This window comes from Ambystoma mexicanum, chromosome 11 (genome assembly GCF_040938575.1).
Source record: "Ambystoma mexicanum isolate Mex_15411 chromosome 11, UKY_AmexF1_1, whole genome shotgun sequence".
NCBI classification, from domain to species: domain Eukaryota; kingdom Metazoa; phylum Chordata; class Amphibia; order Caudata; family Ambystomatidae; genus Ambystoma; species Ambystoma mexicanum.
Window position 1 is genome coordinate 1,114,854,223 of NC_090934.1, and position 20,977 is coordinate 1,114,875,199.

At 42.5% G+C, this 20,977-nt stretch overlaps 1 protein-coding gene across 14 annotated transcripts in view; it reads left to right on the forward strand.

Moving 5' to 3' along the window:
- Positions 1 to 20,977, forward strand: part of TMEM266 (transmembrane protein 266) — an 818,009-nt gene that overhangs the window by 384,032 nt on the left and 413,000 nt on the right. For all 14 annotated transcript variants that reach the window (XM_069624431.1, XM_069624435.1, XM_069624430.1 and 11 more), the window contains 2 exons: positions 14,155 to 14,228; positions 18,505 to 18,561. In XM_069624431.1, coding sequence (XP_069480532.1) covers positions 14,155 to 14,228; positions 18,505 to 18,561 — 131 coding nt within the window. The remainder of the gene's footprint in view (positions 1 to 14,154; positions 14,229 to 18,504; positions 18,562 to 20,977) is intronic.

Consider the following 20,977-nt stretch of genomic DNA (forward strand, 5'->3'; position numbering starts at 1 on the left):
GAATTTGGATAGGTCATCTTTTACACAGCAAGCATCACTGAATTACACTATTCACCAACAATTTTGCAACTGCAGCACACAGTGTGTTGCATTGGCAGCGTCAACATATTAAATCCAAAGTAACAACCAAGCACACGTCCCTAAGAAATTGAAATTTCAATCTGTTTATATAAAAGAATCGCAGCTACACCACTTCATAAAAGGTGTGATCTTTGGCAAAAATTGAATCCACCACATCTTGGGGCGTGTCAAGATTGTATAAAACACTGCAAAACCTAGAACTATATTTTAAACGGCCTAGCACACTTCTACCTCGCAATTGTGTTTTTAAAGTATACATTGCAGTTTTCACATGTAAAGATGCAGGCCAACACTCTGTGCTTCCCTTGCAGCCAGAGATTAGACACATTTTATTTTACTTTGTGCCACTATGCATGAAGAATAAAATAAAATGTAGCACCTACTTGAAAGTACAAAGCAAATCCGGCACAATTTAAAATATGCCCTTGCACAGTCAATCAATACATAACACATCCCCAAACATATCAAGTCAGATGAAGCACCCTGACACTCACAACCCTTAAAAATCTGTCATGCCGACAGTTTGTACAAAATAAATCTCTCCTCTAGCATCTGCGCAGTATGTGTGATCTTTGGCGCATAGTGTTACCTCTGCGCTGAATATTTTACACACTAAAAATATTACAGCAACTTTATTGGCGCTGTGAAACTAAAGTAAGGCATTGTGCGTGTGCAAATATGAAGCATCACAAAATGACAAGTAACCCAACAGTGCTGTTAGGGTTAATTTAATGTTTAATTTAATGTTTGGGACAGCAATATGGGCTGCGGGTTCCAAGATTTTATATTGAATTGTCTGAATGATTGTGTAGCGGCGCCATAACCAAAAAACACTTACAGAACTCTCTAAACACATTTTCAACTTTTTCCAAAGCATTGTAGTCAAAATCCCAGAAACAGTTCTAGAACATAAGCCCCACAAATAGAAGTACAATCCTGCGCGACCAATATCTATGTGCTATCCTGGCCGACATGCAAAACCACAGAGCATTCTAAGTAAACTATACATTTTCAACACCTCATTAAAAGCACATAGCTGTTTAGTTTAAAAATGCACAGCCTGTCTCAGAAAGAGCATGCCTCATGGCATGACTCTAAAAGGGCCTTCCCAATGAAAAACGCAGTGAAAAAAACCTTATAAAGCTTGAATAAAACCACATAAATTGTACAAACCACAAAACAACACATTAAATACCCCCCAAACTCACCTTTTTGCTGTTGTTAAAACTCTGAATAAAAAACAGGGATAGTTTCCAATCAGCAGGCTTTGCAGGGGGCTCTCCCAATGTTTACAGACCCACAATCAAATCCAGCCGAAAACTATGGTACCTTGCAGAGTTGCAATCAAGTGCCCCAAATCAATTAGCTGATGTCCGCAGGAGTGCATCAATCCAGGGCTCTGACACTTTGGTCGACAGTAGTCAGAGAACACCTTTTAAAGGGTGAAAGCACAATTCCTATTTCATTATCAGTACACACAGATTTCCTGAACTCATGTATGGTGTTTGTAACACATCTTATTTTAGCTGTTTCCGTTGTCCATGCTGTTACCTGTGGGTCAGTGCCATTATTTTTATCAACACAAATAGATTTCCTGAACTCATGTATGGGTTTTGTAACCAATCTAATTTTAGCTGATTCATCAGTGCAGGCTGTTTCCTGGGGGCCAGTGTCATTTTTCTTATCAACAGAAGTACAGCATTCTATTTCCTCCATACTTGGCAGGAATTAGCGACTGTCACCGACCCAGGAAATATCTAAAATTAAGTTTAGCCTGCAGCTGCTTCCTGTGCCGGCCTTCAGCCAGACGTTAAAAATAGCCTTGCTAACTACCATTAGTTTTAGTTGATAAACATTGTCATGTGTATTTACATGAACAGTTTGTTTATACAGCTGGCACAAACACACAGTATTCCGGTGATCTAAATATAGATTCTATTTGTGCTTTCTGCTGATGCGGCTAGACTATCTCTCTATGAGTCACTACATTCCTACGATTCTGCAGACCTCGTCGTGATATAAAACCCCTGCAGTGTTGATCGCAGAGGGCCACATGTGTTCTGCGCATGAGATGCTGAAGACCCCTTAGAAACAATTCTTTTGTACGGACTCTGGGAAGCACAATTTACTTATAAAGTAAACTGCTTTTCATTATTTACACTCTGTGTCAACGCCAGTTCATTTAAGATGTATATACATTTTTAGATCAAAATTGATATTAAAAAAATTGATATCAACATTTCCAGGGAAGTGTTAATAAAAAAAGTAAATGGACATTTTAAATACACACATATAAATGTTTATATACATTTCTATATCAGAACATATGATTTTTTATATGATTTTTTATATAAAATTCCATATGAAAATATGATTGTTTATATTGATTTGTATATGCATTTATATATCCCCCTCATTTCTTTTGATTTTTATATAAATTTGTATATCAAAATGATATAAAAATTGCTTAATATAATTTTCTGCTTCCTATAAAGTTTATATAAAAATGATTGGGGTTCAATAACATTTCTATCAAAAACTTTGGGGGGGGTCATATCAATTTGATATAAAATGTATATCCTCTTCCTATCGCAGCGGGCGGAACCCCTCTGTGACATCATCACTACGTCACTCTGTGAAACCCTAGATTCACAGTCCCTGTCTTCAGAGCTCACTTCGCTCTTGGCGCTCAACCCAGCAACATCGGCGAACGCCGCTCCCAGCCGCTCCCAGCCGCTCCCATCTATATATAGATTGCATATAAAATGTATATTCTCTTTATATCAAAACTGATGTAAATTAGAAAACAGTTTATATCCAATATAGATTGGATATAAATTTGATATGAAACATTTTTTATATACTTTTAATATCAAATTGATATTAGGTTAATATCAAAGCACATCAAAAGGGGGAGGGACAATAGCCGGAAGCAGGGGGCGTGACCACCCATCAATATTTTGACTTGTGCAAAAGGGGACCCCTTCTACTACTTATCCTTAACTCCCAACATTATAATATTGGGTAGAAGTTAGCGCCTTGCTCCTCTTCTCTTCGTAACTGCCTGATATTTACAGTTGGTGGCGCAGGTTATTTCATGGGGTTACAACTGCTGCTAGTACCGTTTGGGATTGCAATGTAGAATATGGTCATCTGTGCACTAATGGAGACAGAACACCATCCTAATAAGCTGCTTCTATTACTACAAAAAGGGCAGTATGGTAAGTATGGTAAGTATGGTAACCCCACTCTATGGTATGTAGATGGTGGTATAGCAGCTGGCATGGCCAGATTGTTTTCCTGGTTCCACTTGAAGTGTTGGCAGGACATGTGATACAAGGTATGTAGATGGTGGTATGGCAGCTGGCATGGCCAGATTGTTTTCCTGGTTCCACTTGAAGTGTTGGCAGGACATGTGACACAAGTAATGGAGTGACGGAAGGAAAGTAGCAAGGGTTTAAGTGCCCACCATGCTGTCATGCTATACTATATGCAGGCATAGTTGCCTTAGACTATAAGGACCACAGTGTTTTTTTAGGGAAAGGACTGGAAGTTTCAGAAGGGCTGATGTAGTAGCGTGTCTACCTTGTCCCACCCTTGGAGACCACGTTTCAAACAGTTTCCCATGTAGCCATATGTTATTTACCACCTACCTCTGTTAAAAGGAGGAGCAGACACACATATGGTGTGTTGAGGGGGTTGTTGGAGGTATGTTCAGGTGGCTGTCCCATGGCTCCAGACAAGGATGACTGGTGGACTGAAAAACAGCATGAAGGCGAGCAGTGATGCAGTAATGCCATTTTGCTGGACAGAATTGCCAGACAGAGGGTATGCTGGCGACTACTTTAAGGTATGCAGTAGTCAAACCTGGAACAGTGCAAGTGTGTGGTTGATGAGAGCTGCCTGTGCTTCAAGTTTTAGCCAACAGAGCTATGTTCTGGCCCTGAGAATATGGACCCTATCACTAAGCTATCTGGACAGAAAAATGCTCTCTGCAATGGACGCTGTGGTATCACGTGGAGCTGTCCTCTTGATGCTTTCTATTGCAAGGCTATATACATTGGATCAATTCTATGAAACATAATGTGACCCTCAAAACCTTTAGTTAATAGTACACATTCCTCCTATTCACCAGCATGAAGGGTACAGTCTGAAACTATAGATATATGATATCTGGTTTAGGACTCGTTGCCTGTATTAAGTTTACCATTCTTCCAGACAAAACCATCCTGTAGAACTATCGTAAAATAAGACCGTAACATAGGACCAAAAGGGCCTGCAGCCTCCTATGTGGTCCATTGGGTGCCCACTGGTTTCATTCCAGACTCTTCACTGCACATATTTTTGGAATCCGTACATAAAATCGAAAATAATAAAAAAGAATGGGAGATTTGGCTGAATTTCAGCTGTATGAAAAAATTCGAACAAGTCCCCCATAATGTGGCATTACTGTGAACAAGAGCTGCTGGGTGTCCCCCGAACCCTTGTGCACTGTAATGTCAGCAGGAGTTGCGGGGGTGTCACCCTGCACCCATCACAATAAGGTTACAAAAATAAAATAAAAGGAAAAGCAGACCCTGCGGCCATAGATGTATTTACAACAAGGCTGACTAGGCCCAGGCCTAGGGCGGCAGATTGAAAGAGGAGCAGCATTTTGTTTTTGTGATTTATTTTCAATCTACTGGTTGTCATTTTGTTAAAAATATAATGCTGACTTTGTGTCTCTGAGTCTAGCTGATCCACACCCTAGGAGTAATTTGGAGCTGTTGGCAGTCATTCCCCTCTGACAGCTAATGTATCTGATGGCCAAACTTGTATATATGCTTGATATTTACAAAAGCTCTATTGTTAGGGGAAATTTTGGTTATATATTAAAAAAAAAGTTTAAAAAGGAAGCACGTACCAAACCCAGTGTGCTTTAGGTATTTAGTGATTCAGTCATATAACTCTCCCAGACATATATGACAGATATAAAGCTCTTTGGTCATTCTTATCTTCCCAAAATGCTATTTAATATGCAAAACAGCCAAAAACTCATTGGTTTTATTGGTCACATTTCACATTATTTTTGGAGTTTTTCTAATCAATACACACATACACAGTGTTAAGCAATCATATTGAAATGCACGACATGCATTTTTTAAACCTTTGCAAAAATGAGGGTTTTCCCTTCATTAACGTACAGGTTAAAAATGATGCATCATTTTACAATATTAAAGGCATGCCTCTGCTTAAGTCAAGCACAGATTTCCCACAGGTGGCACTTAAATGATGTTCAGAAGCAAGCACTAATTTCCCTCCCCGCCCCCAAATTTGAGGTCTGTGGCCGTACAAAAGGTGCAAGCATGAAATAGATCATAGAGAAGTTAAAACGGCAAAGAGTAAATCTGAATGTATAAGTGAATCAAGAAACCTGTGAAAGGATACCCAAAGCCGTAGAAGGGTGAGAACCAAAACTGTGTGCCAAAGATACACACTGTTTCACAGCTGTAAAGGTGTACCGTAAAGATATCTCTTCAGCCATCTTTATAGAAGCTGCTTAGTGCTAAGCAGGCAAATGGAATCCCTGCTCGGTTTATGCTACACACTGAGTACTACCAGGAGAACCAACTGCAAGGTATGTCACACAATGCATAACTGTGATATTTATAAGTAATCTTTACATTAATTATATTTTAAATACAAGGTAGGACTTTTACTTTGAAACAGTACTTCAAATGACAGCAGGATATCTATATCTATTCCCACAAATCTCAAAATGTTCCTATGTATTGTACAGTCCAACCAACTCTAGAGTTAACAAACATTTTCAAATTACCTTAAACGCAAGCTAGCAAGACCCATAGTCTGAACCATACTCACAAAGGTAATATTGTGCTGGAACCCCCCAATCCATTGCTCAATTTCACTCTTGGAGCATTGGGTACTTTGAACAATTGCACAGACAGCAATGATGTAAACAGTATGTACCACTTCATTTGTTATAAAAGGTGACTGCATTTGCAGGTATGAGGTATGATGTTGCTTCCCACACATGAATGTTCAGGGTCACCCTTATGCATTACTCCACCGTGAGAAGGCACAGCCAAATATTCCATGAACCTTCTGCAACTGTCTTTACTCTACTGAGGTGTTTATGCCCAGGCAGTGTTTACAAATTTCACTTGTGATTTTGCCATATTTTAATATGCTTTCCAGCCCAAAGGGCTGCAACAGGTAACTTGTCGTATTTCCATTTTGCTCCCTGCTAACACCAGAGCTGTAACCATGAGAAGGGGGTTGACTTCTTTATATTCAACATTTTAATAAGTTGTGCCTGTATCACTCGCATATATTTCATATGTAAACTTTACCATTTGACAAGACCGGATGTAGAAATGTAGTTATGTTGCATTAATATTACAGGCAGTCTAGGTGCTTCTCATAGAGTGACTGAAGGCAATTTGTGAGGGAAACCAGATATTTGTATTGAATCCCACAATCCTCGTTCCGACCTTCTCTAAGTTGACAGAAAGCTTATGTTCTTATTGCTTTCTCTAAAAGATTGTTTTCGGACTTAACCGAAAGTAGACAATTAGTCGTAACAATTACCTCTAATGCACTCAACTGTAGAACACACTACCTTCTCCAAATCGTCTCCAAGCAGAGATCTGAAAACACTATTTCAACTAACATAACATAAAAGATGACAGGCTTGAAATAATAGAAAGGGAACAATAACTTTCCAATCCCTGCAACCTTAAAAGCGTCCTTATAATGTTATGGAGCCAAAATGAGATACATAATGGCGGTAAAGGGGCGTAGTTTGTACAACGCAGACAGAGTTTGTTGAAAGAGTGGCATCTTGTGAAAGTGCAGAGTCTGGCAGAGGTGGAGTAAAGTTGGGAGGCGCATGCACTTATTTGGGCCTATGGCAGCAGAAAGCCTAAATACGGCACTGCCTGCGGCGCCGGTTCCCATCCATGCAAGTGAAGGGAACCGGCATCACAAACGGGTGTGGGAGACGGTGGCACACAAGGAGGTGTGCCGCTCACAGGTAAGTAAGGGGGTGGGGGCAAGGGGATAGCTAAAATGCCTGGGTGGAGAGAAAACCGAAAGTTATTCTCAGTAAGATAACTTTCGTTTTATTCTCCTTCGACCATTTCAGCTTCCTAATCTTGGTAATCCAAGACTTTTCAGTGTATAATATTCACTTCAATGAAATTCACTGAGTCTATAAACGTGAAGAAAACAAGATTGTTAATTCAGGCAAGGGGATAATGGGTTTATAGAGATGGAGCAGTTCAGGTTTAACAGCAGGCTCCAGGGCATGCCTCCCTAAAGTGTACAGCTTAAAATCAGTAAGAAATGTGGTGTAAATCTGTAAAAAGGTGGTGGTTAAATAATTGGGGTAAAAACTGTGCATAATGCAATGCAAAGGGAGAGCTGCTATTAAAGATCCCGAATAGGGCTGTGGCCTAGGAAGTTATATGGTGGGGCTTGAGTATAATTAATAATTGTAATAATATTAGAGGCCGCCTTTCAGCTTCTTGTACATAGAAGTTCAGGATCCCCACATTTGAAATTATAAATCGTGTTTTGAACACTAAAATCTGTACCAACATAACAGAATAAACCAGGCAGGATCCAGCACTAGAGAATTATTCAACATCTTAAAGGAATTATAAAACCCTAATCCACCTGCAGATACCGGCACCAATGACAATGCTTGGTGCAACAGCATTCAAAATGCTCTCGCCAACAGAATTACAGGGCTCCAAGCCAAAATAGCTGACAAACGGCACCAACTCACCTCAGGTAAATTCACCAGTCCAATCACGACATCATCCACATACCTTAACTCAGGTTTCAAATTCAATAAGGTAACCATACCTGAGGTACAAAAAATCATAGCATCACTGAAACCATCTAACTGCAAAGGTGACAGCTGCCCAGCCCAGATAATAAAAGACGCAGCCAGAGATTTATTTTCTTTTATTACCAAACTAATAAACTCTTCGATCGCCAGCAACTCAGCCCCAAGCAACCTGAAACAATCTTGTGTTCTCCCACTACCCAAGAAACAAACATTAGATCTGTCTATACCCACCAATTATAGACCGATCACCACTGTCCCGTTCCTACTGAAAATCTTAAATAGAGTTGCATATTTGCAAATTCAAGATTATCTAGAGACAAACCAACTATTAGGAATCTGTCAATCTGGCTTTAGACCCCAACATGGAACGGAAACTGCTCTTGTTGACCTTAAAAGTCAGATCGATGAACTAAAAGATAAAGGTTGAGTTGCCATCCTACTTCTCGACCATGAAATCCTATGCGACCACCTGTGATCGGCAGCACACTTCTCCAACTCTGCTGTCATGTGGATCCAATCCTTCCTCGCTAACAGAACCAGGCGTGTTTTCTCACCCACAGCTGCGGCCGACCCGATCCCCATCACCTGCGGTGTCCCACAAGGCTCCTCTGCATCGCCCACTTTGTACAATATCATTACAAAGCCCCTATTTGACAAAATGGACCGTCTGGGTGTCACCTACATTAACTATGCAGATGACACCCAGATACTCCTATCATTATCAGGTACCTACGACTCTGATGTTTGCCGGATTAATGAAGTCTTCACCATCATTCAGGCATGGATGGCCACACATGGCCTCTGCCTGAATGATGATAAGACTGAGCTACTCCTAGTCGGCTCACCCAACAACCTGCTTAAACTCAGTCCCAACTACAGTAGCATCCTAATTGATGGAAATAACATACCTATTGCCAAAAATGTAAAAACCCTTGATGCCAATACCAACCTTACCAAACAAGTAAATATGACTGTCTCAGCCACTGCCTACACTGGCAAGCTGATCAGGGCTTGCAGACCGCTATTGTCTTCCAATAGCTGCCTTATATTGGCCAGAGCACTTATACAGTCCAAACTGGACTACTGCAATGGCCTACACTTAGGCGCCAACAAAAATTCATAATTAACAAATAGCAGGTTCTGCAAAATAATGCACTCAGAGCTGCATTAAACGTACCTAGAAGAGAGCACATTTCTGCAACCAGAAAATTGTGCAAATGTCTCTCCATACAGGAAAAAATTGACTTAAAAACCATCTGCCTCACCTACAAAGCTTTGAACCACCAAGCCCCACCATATCTCATGGACAAATGTACCCTGATATCATCAGCCGGAATCACCAGATCTACCAACACATCTTGCCTGGTGGTGCCCAGGTATATCCTAAAAAGAGCTGGCGGAAACAGTTTCCCGGTTCTAGCCTCCCAATTATGGAACACACTTACACAGGAACTATCCGTACCTTTCAATCATTCAGAAGTCACGTCATCACATGGTTACTGAACAAAAACTAACACTACCTACCTTACACTTGACATCACCCTGTACCCCACCCCCCTATCTGTATATATCTATATCCATGCCTTGCCTTTGCTATTTGAATGTATTATCTGTATTCTGTCTGTATAAACTGTATAAACTGTATAAACTGCTTAAACTGTATAAACTGCATCTTGTAACCATTACCCTCAAGTGCCCAGATACCCCTGGGTCAGGTGTACTATATAAATAAAATAAACAAACATTATCCAGCCAGAACAGAGGCCCCATTATTTAGTATTTAGATAGACAGCACGTATCATTTATAGTGGGATGTATTTTATGCACAACCAATTTTGCAAGAGCAGTGGACTAATGATCACTGGCATCAATGAACGTTCCCCACCAATCCATAAAGGACATCGGAATGTCTGCATCTCAGATGCTCTTTCCACATCCTTTGCACATTTGAATTTAGAAGTGGGCATTCTGCACATGTCAATGCGCATTCCAAGTCCAAAAGTGTGATGCACTTTGACATGCAAAAGAATAAAAGAGATTCCCTGTGCCTGTTCGGACTAGGTGCAGGGGAAGGCTCAATGGATGGGAGGTTAATTTCTGAACCTTTCAAGCATTGTCTTTGAAGTGGGGGAGCAGAGGTGTGAACCTGCATTTCTATCCTTTAAGCCCAGACAAAAATACATGGTTCCTTTTTACTGCATTTCACAGTGACAGGTCCCCTATGGGCATATCACTGTGAAATGCACAGCTTGTTATACATCTCAAAACTAATGTATTCAAGGGGCTGCCAAGAGCATCTTCTGCTCTGCTGTCCAGCCCCCACGAAATGTGCAGGTCACCTTGGAAAAAAAGTTGCCCTGCATATTCTGAAATGAACGCAAATAAAAGAATAGCATCCTCTGTGCTTTTAAGTATTGGCTATTAAGGGGTGCTGCAGCACCATCTATAAGCCATACCTATTGCATTGGCGTTCCGCTAGAAGACAGAAGACATGTGAGGAGGGTTGTGGGTGTTGTTGGATTACTCGCCCATTGACTGACCATGGCTATGCTAATCCTTATTTCCATAACCACCCACTATCTACTCCTCGCGCCCAAAACACATACTCCTGGGATTTGAGATAGCTCTATTAAACAGTAAATGACCTAATTACAGTAATAAATGTTCTACCAGTGTGACAGAAATGTCTTACCCGAGTGTGCCTTCAGTCACTTGATTTATAATTGTGGCTCGTGCATATGTATAAGATGGGCCTTTGCCAGGAACTGCTATCATCTGCCCAGTTGATCACACAATTGTCCAGCTTTAGCTTTTTTATGACCAGGTAGTACCTTTATGGCAGTGCTGGGCAAATGCCTATCCCATGCCTACACAAAAGCCAAAACTGTTGGCTTTGCCAAAGCTTGTTTAAATGTGTAGCTATGATCAGGAAAAAAGCTATTCAGACAATGTTTTTAAGGAACTTTTAGTACATATCCCATATACAAAGGACTTGCTTTGAAACCGACCATGTTGTATAGTTAATTAGCATGTGTCAGTCTCTGTTCTATATCAGCAGCACTGAGGCAGCTCTCGTCTGCCTCTGTTGCCGTTATTCTCACATTTGACAGGCCTCAATGAATGGAGAGGCGAGAAAACTATTGGGTACATTGAAAAGCTGTACAATTAAATGTGATGGGGCGGGCATTCACATTTATCCTCTCAAAGGTGTAATGGTGAGCACAGAAATGACATTTCTAGGCTGTTAATAACACCTATTATCATGCTGCTTTGAAGCAGAAGGTATTTGGAATAAACTGCCTGCCTAAAAGGAAACGGGGCAAAATGATGCACAGCCACACATTTGATAGTGTGATTGTGCTCAAAAAGAGAGAGCTGCGGCTCTCCCTTAAGGGTCTCTCCCTAGAAGACATGTCGGGTAGAAAGTGCCTGAAGGGTGTCCACAAAGCCTGGATACGACACTACCACCAGTTGGTGCTGAGGGACGCTCGTAAAATGTTGGATGTCATGGCAAGTAACAACACCCATGACTTCTGTAACCTAATTAAAGACAATGATAAGGTACAAACAGGCTCTTAAATAAATCTGATTTGTGAAAAAATGTGGAAGGCCCACTTCACTGAGATCTATAAATCAGATGGTGATATAGATCTGGAGTGGCTTGGGGGCATGAAAGGAATAACAGACTGGAAGCTGGCCTGGGACTTAGAAGATCTGTTTTACCTAATATCCATGAGTAAAAAATCTTCGGCTCCGGGACCAAACGGCCTGGCGATGTGTGTCCTTAAAAATAACCTCGAAATTTGGGTAGGAGTCCTAGAAATTATGTTTAGGACAAAACTCAGGAAGAAAGCCATGCCAGGGTCTTGGTTAACAGCAATCGTAGTCCCCATATTTAAAGGGCTTGCGTCTAAGCACTTCCAATTCCAATTACAGGCTGATTTCCCTTCTGGATTGCCCAGCAATGATTTTCACTGGTCTAGTTTTAAGAGACCCGGGAAACTGGGCATAACAGAATGGAAGGATTGATGTTTTCCAAACAGGGTTCTGTCAAGGGGTTCCGTCAGAGATGAGCGGCTTTGTGTTGGAACTGTTAAAGAAGGGGGCAGTTAAGAATAATAAACTGCTTTATGTCACCCTCATAGACTTCTCGATGGCTTTTGACACCGTCCAGACAATTCAAGTGGTCCATTAGCAAGAAATCCTCAGAGAAGGTGGACTACTTTGTATATTTGGGTTTTTCAATCTTCCCGAAAGAAAATAGAGCCCAGCAGCTAGCTGTAAAGAAACAAAAGATTATCGCTCTGGCCGCACAGGCAGCTTTCCTGAAGAAGAAATGTGGCCATTTTTCGAGATTATTGTAAAAAGGTGGACCCTGTGGTGACGTATGGTGCGGAGATGACATTATTCTCCCTGGATGGACAATGGGGTAAGCTTAAAGGAGCGTTCTGGAGGAACATTTTAAAGCTACCAACTAGTGTTCCAGTCCCGAGTTATAAGGTATGAACTGGGCCTAGTTTCTCTGGAAGCTCTGGCTAAGTGGAAAAATGTTTAACTTTCTAGGAAGGATCTACCTGGCAGAAGAAAGGTCAAGCTGGGTGCTGCTAAAGTGTGGGTAAGTCCCCAAGCATCTCACGTAGAATGGCACTGTCAGTGCCTAGAAATATTAAGTGCCATTGACTCCTCGGTGGAGTATTTACTAATGAACCCATTGAAAGTGAAAAAGAGTTTGGGAGACTGACTGGATTGACACGATTGATTGTGTCAGGAAGTAACATCTATTCAAGGGAATACTGTTAGATGTGAAATCCTTTAATACATTACCACACTATCTGAGGAAATGCCTGGGGCAATACTGGCGAGACCAGTGTTTGCGTTTTTGCCTGAACTTGTTCCCCAGTAATGAAATCTTGGGAGCCCTAGGGGGTGTATGCCGCAACTTGAGGAGGTGTAGATTTTGTAAATTGGAAAACTCGATTTGATAGAAACCATAAAACATCTGACGGGTTACTACCCTGATCTGAGCGTCCAATGCCAGACTCATTTTTCTCATCTTTTAAAGGACTACAAGGAGGTTCACTCAGGGTGTCTATGGCAACGCATTTTCATGGATAAATCTTTTATATGGTCATTGGCTGCAATACGTTTCTTAAAAGATGTTTTATCGCCATTGGCAAGAACAGCAAATGAGGATTAGACCCTCAGACTCCAACCAAGGGGAAGTTTATTATGAGCTATTAAGCTTTGCTAAAGATATTGGTATACTAGTTTTTTTTTTATCGTGTGTGTAATGTGAAATTAATTGTAATGTAAAGCTTGAAATTTGGTGTTTTGTGAAGTTTGAGTTGAAGTCAAATTGTTTTTATATGCTTTTTTACATTGATGTTTTATTGTGTGTTTATTTGAAAAGTTCTTTTGTGAACTATAACACATGAAATAAAAAATAACAAATAAAATAAATTGCTATATACAAACTTGATATTATTTAAGATTTAGTGCCCACGAGTGGTGGGTTTTCCAGCCATTCAGAGCCCTGAAGTCCAGCTTAATGGCCCAAGTGAAACAAGGGCCGTTTATGGGGGCTTGGACTTCTAATGGCCAGGAAAGCCCCTCCTCCCCCCACACGGATACTGGGGCTTTTAGCACCAGTGCAGGTTAGGGGCTGTGGACTCATTCTCACAAACAAAAGGGGTTGACTGATAACTTGCCAACCGAAGCACTCCTGCTGCAGCCACGTGGCCACATTGTGGGGCGCTGTGTCAGTAGGGCAGATTGTGTGCCGACTTGTACTGGGCTGTCACATGCACAAAGGAGGTAAAGTGGAAGAGTTTGGGGGGCCTAGCTTGATCCCTGAAAAAATATGATTGGGGGGTGGAGGGAGAAGGAATAGGTGAGTGGGGGGCAAAGCCACAGACCCGGGCAGTGTGGGGCAGCCGGCAGAGGCGGATAGATGCTCGACTTGGGCTGCCAACCATGAATGGGAATTCCAAGCAAATTATGGTTAATAGTGTTCGGAATTTGCTTGGAATAGTCAATCCTGATCGGTGTATCTAATGGAAATTTTCTAAAAAGGGTGCTAATAGGCAATAATACATTAATATTTACATTTTCAATAATCTTAGCGTGTTGGTAATTGTTAGTAACATCTGCCTTAATGTGATGAGTATAGCTGATGTGATGAAGCTAACATATCATTCATCTTTTCTGTTTTGCAGTTTCCAGTGCATCACAGTTCGTGGGAATCATTCACTGGATCAGCCTTGCCATACTGTCTATGTTTTTTTCAGAGGTAAATATATGCATTTGTTACATGTTAAATTATGTTACTTTGCTACATCAGACTAAGTCACTGTTAGGTGTAGGATAAATGATTGCCGAAGGCATCATCTGTACTACATATCTTATTTATGAAAGGCTTCCATAACATCTAATCGTGTTGAAATTGCCGGAAGCAACAAAGTAAACACTGCAGCTTCATTTAGTCCGAACAGTTGAAACACTGCAACTTTCAATGAGGATTAAGATCAATGCTGTCACCTCTGTGCACACTGCAGTGTGCTCTCAGACACTGGCACAGGGCTTGTGCTCTGGCCAAGCGTGGCACACTAAGAACTTGCACACACGTCATAGGGTAAGTATATAATGCATGCCTTCATACGAGAAGAGGATGCATGCTCGTAACCCTTCTTAAATTGGCTAGGTCCTTGCCTTTCCTTGCAGAACAGAACGGTACTAAATATTAGAGAGTACCCAAATCAGCACTGTAGGTAGTTTACCTTTAAATCGGGTTCTACGGCCTGCCATAACACTGACCTAGTGTGCGCTCTGGGGACATCTTGTGGGGTTAGTGGGGCTGGGAAGCTCCCAGAAGGGAGGTTAGCGGATGATGGACAGAGGGGGAGGCATAGGGAGAGTCCTCCAGTCAACTCCACTTAGTCTCCTCTCTGTGGCAGGAGTCTGCCACATGCAGCACATCTTAAACCCAAGCCTTTTAAAGGAGAATATTTGGAAGGAAAGCTGTGTACTATGGGCACCGCTCAGCTTGTAATAGTGTGACCGTGGGATGCTCCTCAGGATGCATGCAGACAGACTGGAGTACATTACTGGGCCAGCAAGATCAGGAAGAGCTACGGCTCCACTCCAAGAGCACAGCACTTGCTCACGGGCTCGCCAGGTGGAAAGATTGAATTTCAAGAGGGTGGACCTGGCATTTAGCGACTCAGTTTTGCAAACAAATAGGAAATCATGGGTAAAGCTCCCTCACACCAGAAACATGGACACCAATACAAGTGGTTCAATCATAGGAGACGTTAACCATGATTAAAGCCCTCACAACAGTCCCAGAAACACAACATGTAGGTTACTTACAAAAGTTACTCGCAGAAATGGAATTAAAACAATCAGAGCCCGATATTGTCGCAAAATCTGTGGCTGCTCAAAGAAATTGTTCCAGGTAAAAAAATACATCACATATTTTCTACCCTTTACACCATCCCAATGATATGATCCCCATGTGCATTTTGGCTCCTCCACTTACGGCTATAGGGATATAACACCGATCCATTTCTTGGTTCACGGTCACAGGGTTATACCACTTAGCTTTCTTCTTGGTTCTGTAAGGGTGTCCCTAAAATCGCTCACACCAGAATAAATAAACCCCACTAGGGAAATAAGGCCAAAGGGGATCTTGTAAGAATAACAAGTTTAATCTTACAAATGAGGATGGTAGCAAAGGGCTCTGATGCCTGAACGTTCTTCTCCTGTCCCTTTTCTCGTTCCTTCCTCCAAAGTGGTTTCAAGCAGGAGTTTATATAGGCCCAGCTTGTCATAGTGTTGTCACTTTTACAACACACTCCCGCACGACTGATTGGATAGGCCCAAAATAATTCTACTGCTGCCCATAAGGGGAGTCGGATTATGACTTCAGCCCAATCCGTCCTTCTTCCATAATAGGGATACTTCGAGGCCTTCTTTCTTCGTTGTCGCCGGTTTTGTCAGGGCATGTTGTTCTACATTTTGCTAGCTATGCAAAAACACATTGTCGCCTGTGCTGTTCTCCATTTTGCTAACTATGCAAAAACACATTGCAGCTCTCCAGACTTTTACCACCTAGCCCAAGGAAAACTCCTAAAACAGTGTTATCCATGTAGAACATATTTAATTCATTCTACTCACATTCCACTCATGTTATCTGGGTCTGCGGTTTCCTCCCCTATTTAGATTATACTGTGTGCCATTCTGCATTTTGCCACACAACACAGGCGAGCCCTATTAGACACGTGTTTTACCCACTCCCCATTGCCCTGTGATTAACCCCATGGACCCTTGACAGACAAGGGACACACAGAGAGTCAGTTTGTGCTTCGGCAATAGTGAGGGAAACTGCACGCTAAGCGATTGTTGTCTATTTACGATCCCACAGGTCGCATTCCTTCTGGAAAGGATGGGGAGTTTGGATCCTTACTAACTAAGCCGTTTGCAAGGCCGGGGCATCCATTCTCCTGTGACTTTGAGCAAGTCCATTCTTATTGCATACTCAGCAGCTGCAGCCTATTACATCAACTACCACTACCGCCATGCCTCTCATGTCCTATATATATCTGACTTTACAAATCTGTCCAACTAATAGTTAATTGCGCCTATATATCCTACTGTAGACCATTACTACCTTCTTCAGTGCTCACCTATGCCTATGTGTATGTGATTATACTTGTATAAGAGAGCCCTCCTAGAGCCCGTCCTCCCCCTTAGTTTGTTATAGTGCCTTGAAGATGTCTCGCCTAACTCTAACGCACTTGGGGTTCGGGAGGACCCTGGTTCCTTCCCAACAGGTCACATGCTCAGGCTCATAGCGCCCAGCTTGCTTCTCGGCCAAGCAAGGAAGTCATTCCCCCTTGCTTTAAGGTAAATGCTCCCTATGTTGATTTCTCACAAATGATGGCTTCATCTAGGGTGCTGTTTCTTTTCTCCTTTCGGGTTTGGGATGGTATCTCAGTCTGTAACATCAACTGATTGGTCTGGTGTTTTTGCATAGCATGGCTTCTTAGTTTGACTGCTCAATTTGCCCCTTATTGGGCTATTCTCTTTGCCTCCTCCATCCTCTAGGATCTCATCGCCTCCTAGTCTTTAATAGAATCAAGACTCCCTGCGCAGTATGCAGGGGTGATCTTCATTAGCGGCTCTATAGTGGTGACTGAACCTTTAAAAGGCCCCACCACCATTGTGAAGTCAGATGGAAGAGTGCGGGTCTGTGAGCGGTGGTACCCCAGAGTTGTTTGATTCAGAACAGATGAGAAGGGTCCAGGTAAGAAAGGAGTAGGGCAAGCTGTGACTGCCTCTGTTCCTTGGACACTCTTCGATAGTGTTGCAGTTAATAATAATAAGTTAGCCTTTATATAGCACTACAAACCCTCAGACATCTGAGCGCTGCTTATTATTACCCACGGTGGGTGTGTGGTACTCATTTATCAACCTCAGAAGGATGACAGGCTGAGTTTGGCCCTGTCGGGATTCGAACCTGCATCAGCAGGCTCTGCACAGATGTCAAAGCAAGCGTTCTACTCGCTGTGCTATTGGACCGACATATGTTGCTCCATCTGCTTCATTCTCACTCTCTGTAGCAGGCGAACTCGTCTGCAAGACCACTGATATGTGGGTGTAGCAGATCCTGAATGAGAAGCACTTTGAATGGGTTTGCAGAATTTGTTTGGGGTATTGGTTTAGGGGCTGAGGGGGTCACAGGGATGTTCACTTGTCTTCCCAACTAGTCTGATGAGTTGATAATGACCAAAACCAGGCTGGGTTGGACTGGTGGGGAACTGGAGGTGCCTTGGTTAAAATGGATATCCCCTGGCAGTCCTCTTCTGGAGGACATAAAATAGTGTCTGATGTCTGAGTCCTTCTCCTAGGACTGTTCCATGCAGGGACATCAGAGCCATTCTCAGTAACTTTCTTCTGTTCCTGCCAACGGGTCAAAGGTTGTACAACACCATGCTTGTTCCGCTACAATAGGATGATTGTGGGAACATAGAGGGGCTGTGCGAGAGTTCCTGTGTAAACCAGTTCTCCAGTGCAGGTCCTCAGGACCCCACTGGGTATAAATGAAGGGTTATTCGGTGTGGCTGTGTCACAGGGAACACATTCATGCAATCTTCACACCTACCATTTCTAGTGTTAATACATATATTCTGTTATTTTGCTAAATGTTAATGCATACACGAATAAAAACAAATTGTAGTACTGTTTTCCCCCCCAAAAAATGATCTCCAATGTCCATTACAATTCCATTTTACTGTTATTGATCCGTGGGGTGTAAATAGAGAAGAAGTGTTCATTGCGAGGCGAAGGTAAGGTTGAAGGGCTGCAGGGAGTTCATGGCATAATACACTGGATGGCTGATTCATGAATATTCACTTTGCATGGGCCCTTCTTGCAGGACTTTTGAGAGAGAATACTGCAATATGTCTGGCTTTATTCCACACTCTATCCACTACTGTTAAGTAATCCCTGTTGAATTTTAACCATGCAGTGTATGCATTAAACCTGTTTTCGTCTCATTCTGTTAGACAGTTTTGAGGATCGTCGTCCTCGGAATATGGGATTACATTGAAAACAAAATTGAGGTTAGTAATATAAATACTGTCTCATTAATTTTTTGAAAAACATGTTTGTTGCCGTTTTAGTCCAGTTTTCGAAAAAACTCTCAACATGTCTACCTTTGATACATATATATATATGATTTCTAGTCCAATACAAAGTGTACAAAATCAATGATTTGTTTTTGCAACACTAATACAATGGTTGAGTGGTACAATAGCATCTATGTTGTTATGTGTAATGTCTTGTGTGTCTCAGCGTTAAGGTGGTGTAGAGCATGTGAAACAAGTATATAGTTCTGAGTGTCCCATTGCCAGGCTTTACTTACACTGAAGCGCTGGGGCCTGCCGTTTATTTTCCCGGGCTCTGACTTCCGCACGTGATTTTCCGTGGGTCAGAGGTCTGCAAACTTTAGCTCTCCAGATGTCTTTGACTACAGAGCAATCGAAGGCCAAGGAGCAGAAATACTACAAAAGAAAATAACCATTTACAAACCGACAAGAACACTCAGATCAAGCAGCAACATCCTCCTGGAACCAAAACCATACACAAGGAAAAAACTTGGGGGACCCTCTTTCTCTCACCTGGCAACAAAAACTTGGAACACCCTCCCAAAAGACATCCGAAGTACAAAGGACCACCTCAAATTCAGGAAACTACTCAAATCCTGGTTCTTCACCACAGAACCAGACAGAACCAACTAAAGGACTCAACCCTTCCAAACTAAACCCCTTTGCTAGGCTAAGTCCAAGGGACTGAGACTGTAGCTGGAGATGAAGGAGCATTAATCACAAACTAGCACCCCGCAGTACCAGGAGCGCTTAGAATTCATAGGGAGGGGGCCGCACCCTAGGACCTCGGGGAGGCCATACCAGGCAGCACCCACTTACAACCAAAGAGCAACCCACAACCTTAGCAATCTGGTCGCTGGGTGGGGGAGGCCCTCTCCACCTTCCCGCCAACAGATAACAAGACAGCCACAGAGATAGGCAGAACCAGGCGAATGAACCACAGAAGAACACTCCAGCAGACAGCAAGGCCAAAGACAACCAACACAGATTTCCGAAAGAACGAGGTACCCGACTAACCCATCTGCTAAAAACTCAACTCTCCTCACACACCTCTCAAACCCTAAACAAACACAACCACTCTCTTGCACTGTAAACCGTAAGCACTTAACTACACTGCAACAACAAAACAAACCACACAGTCTCACACAACAGCATATGGGAGACCACAGACCCGTAAACCACACCCATGCTCAGCAAACAGTGCTAACCGAACTGAAGCCGCCAACAGGATATCACAAATCTCGCTCCACCTTTATCCCGGCTACACCCTACTAACTGATCCCACCCTCTTTCAGATCCGCCAGAGCGCCAGGAGACTACTCCGGTGGTGATAGTGCACTGTATAAATATCCTTTAACATTAACATTACAATTCCCATCAGCCCTGGCCAGCACAGTCAATGATAGGGATCACGAGACTCATAGTCAAAACATCTGCACATCTGCTTTTTGTAGACCCATGCTGTGGGTGGTGCACATGTACTCGTGTGCAGTAAAGAAGTGCTTGTTAAACATGCCCAGTACATCCACCGATGGGCACAAGAAGATGGCGTTGTCTTAGTGCCTCAGGTCATAGTCTTCTTTGCTTGCGTGGGATGGTGAGGCCATCTCGCAGGTTGTATCAGGTTCTTGTGCTCCATCATGTGTTAGATTTGTTACACCAGCAGCGGCCCATGGTGCTGTTGGATCTTATCATAGTATTACAGCTCCATTTCTGTAATCAGGTTCTCGCATGCTGCCTTTGTGGGCTTTCACCAACTCCTCCTCTTTCACAGTTCTTTCCATACTATGATTCATGGAGAGCTCCAAATACAGATGCCCTATCGCATCCATGATCCAACAGGACAGAGCTAACACCGTGAGCGTCACCATTTATTTGAGGGCAACCAGACACTATCCTGTTGTATCTTATGTAATGTTATGTATAGGTTTCTTGTATAGCACAGTTTCTGCTATTTTGCTGGCCTCTGGATACTACTGGACCTGTAAGAGGAGGCTATTGGGTGGAGAGGCAGAGGCAAGATAAACAACTTGAAGTGTTGATGAATACAGATCAGAATAACCCAGTCTTTGTGTGCAAGTATGTGTCTAACTGGGGTGTTGCGAGGGAACTTGAGTTATGTGCATCCACTTGGTGGCACTAGGTGTTGATATCACACTCAGTTTGCCACTGATAAAGTCTACTCCGAGAGGGAGTTGCTGGAGGATTGCGTGTGTGTGTGTAAGAAACTGGTTGAAAAGGTGCAGCGATTTAATGGTATAAGTGTGTGCAGGGGAAGTGTGATACTAGCAGGTGTTCACCCGCAGTGTGTGAGTGACAAGCTGATGTTTGTAGCATAAGGTAGAAAGTAGAATGGTGTACATGTTAATAA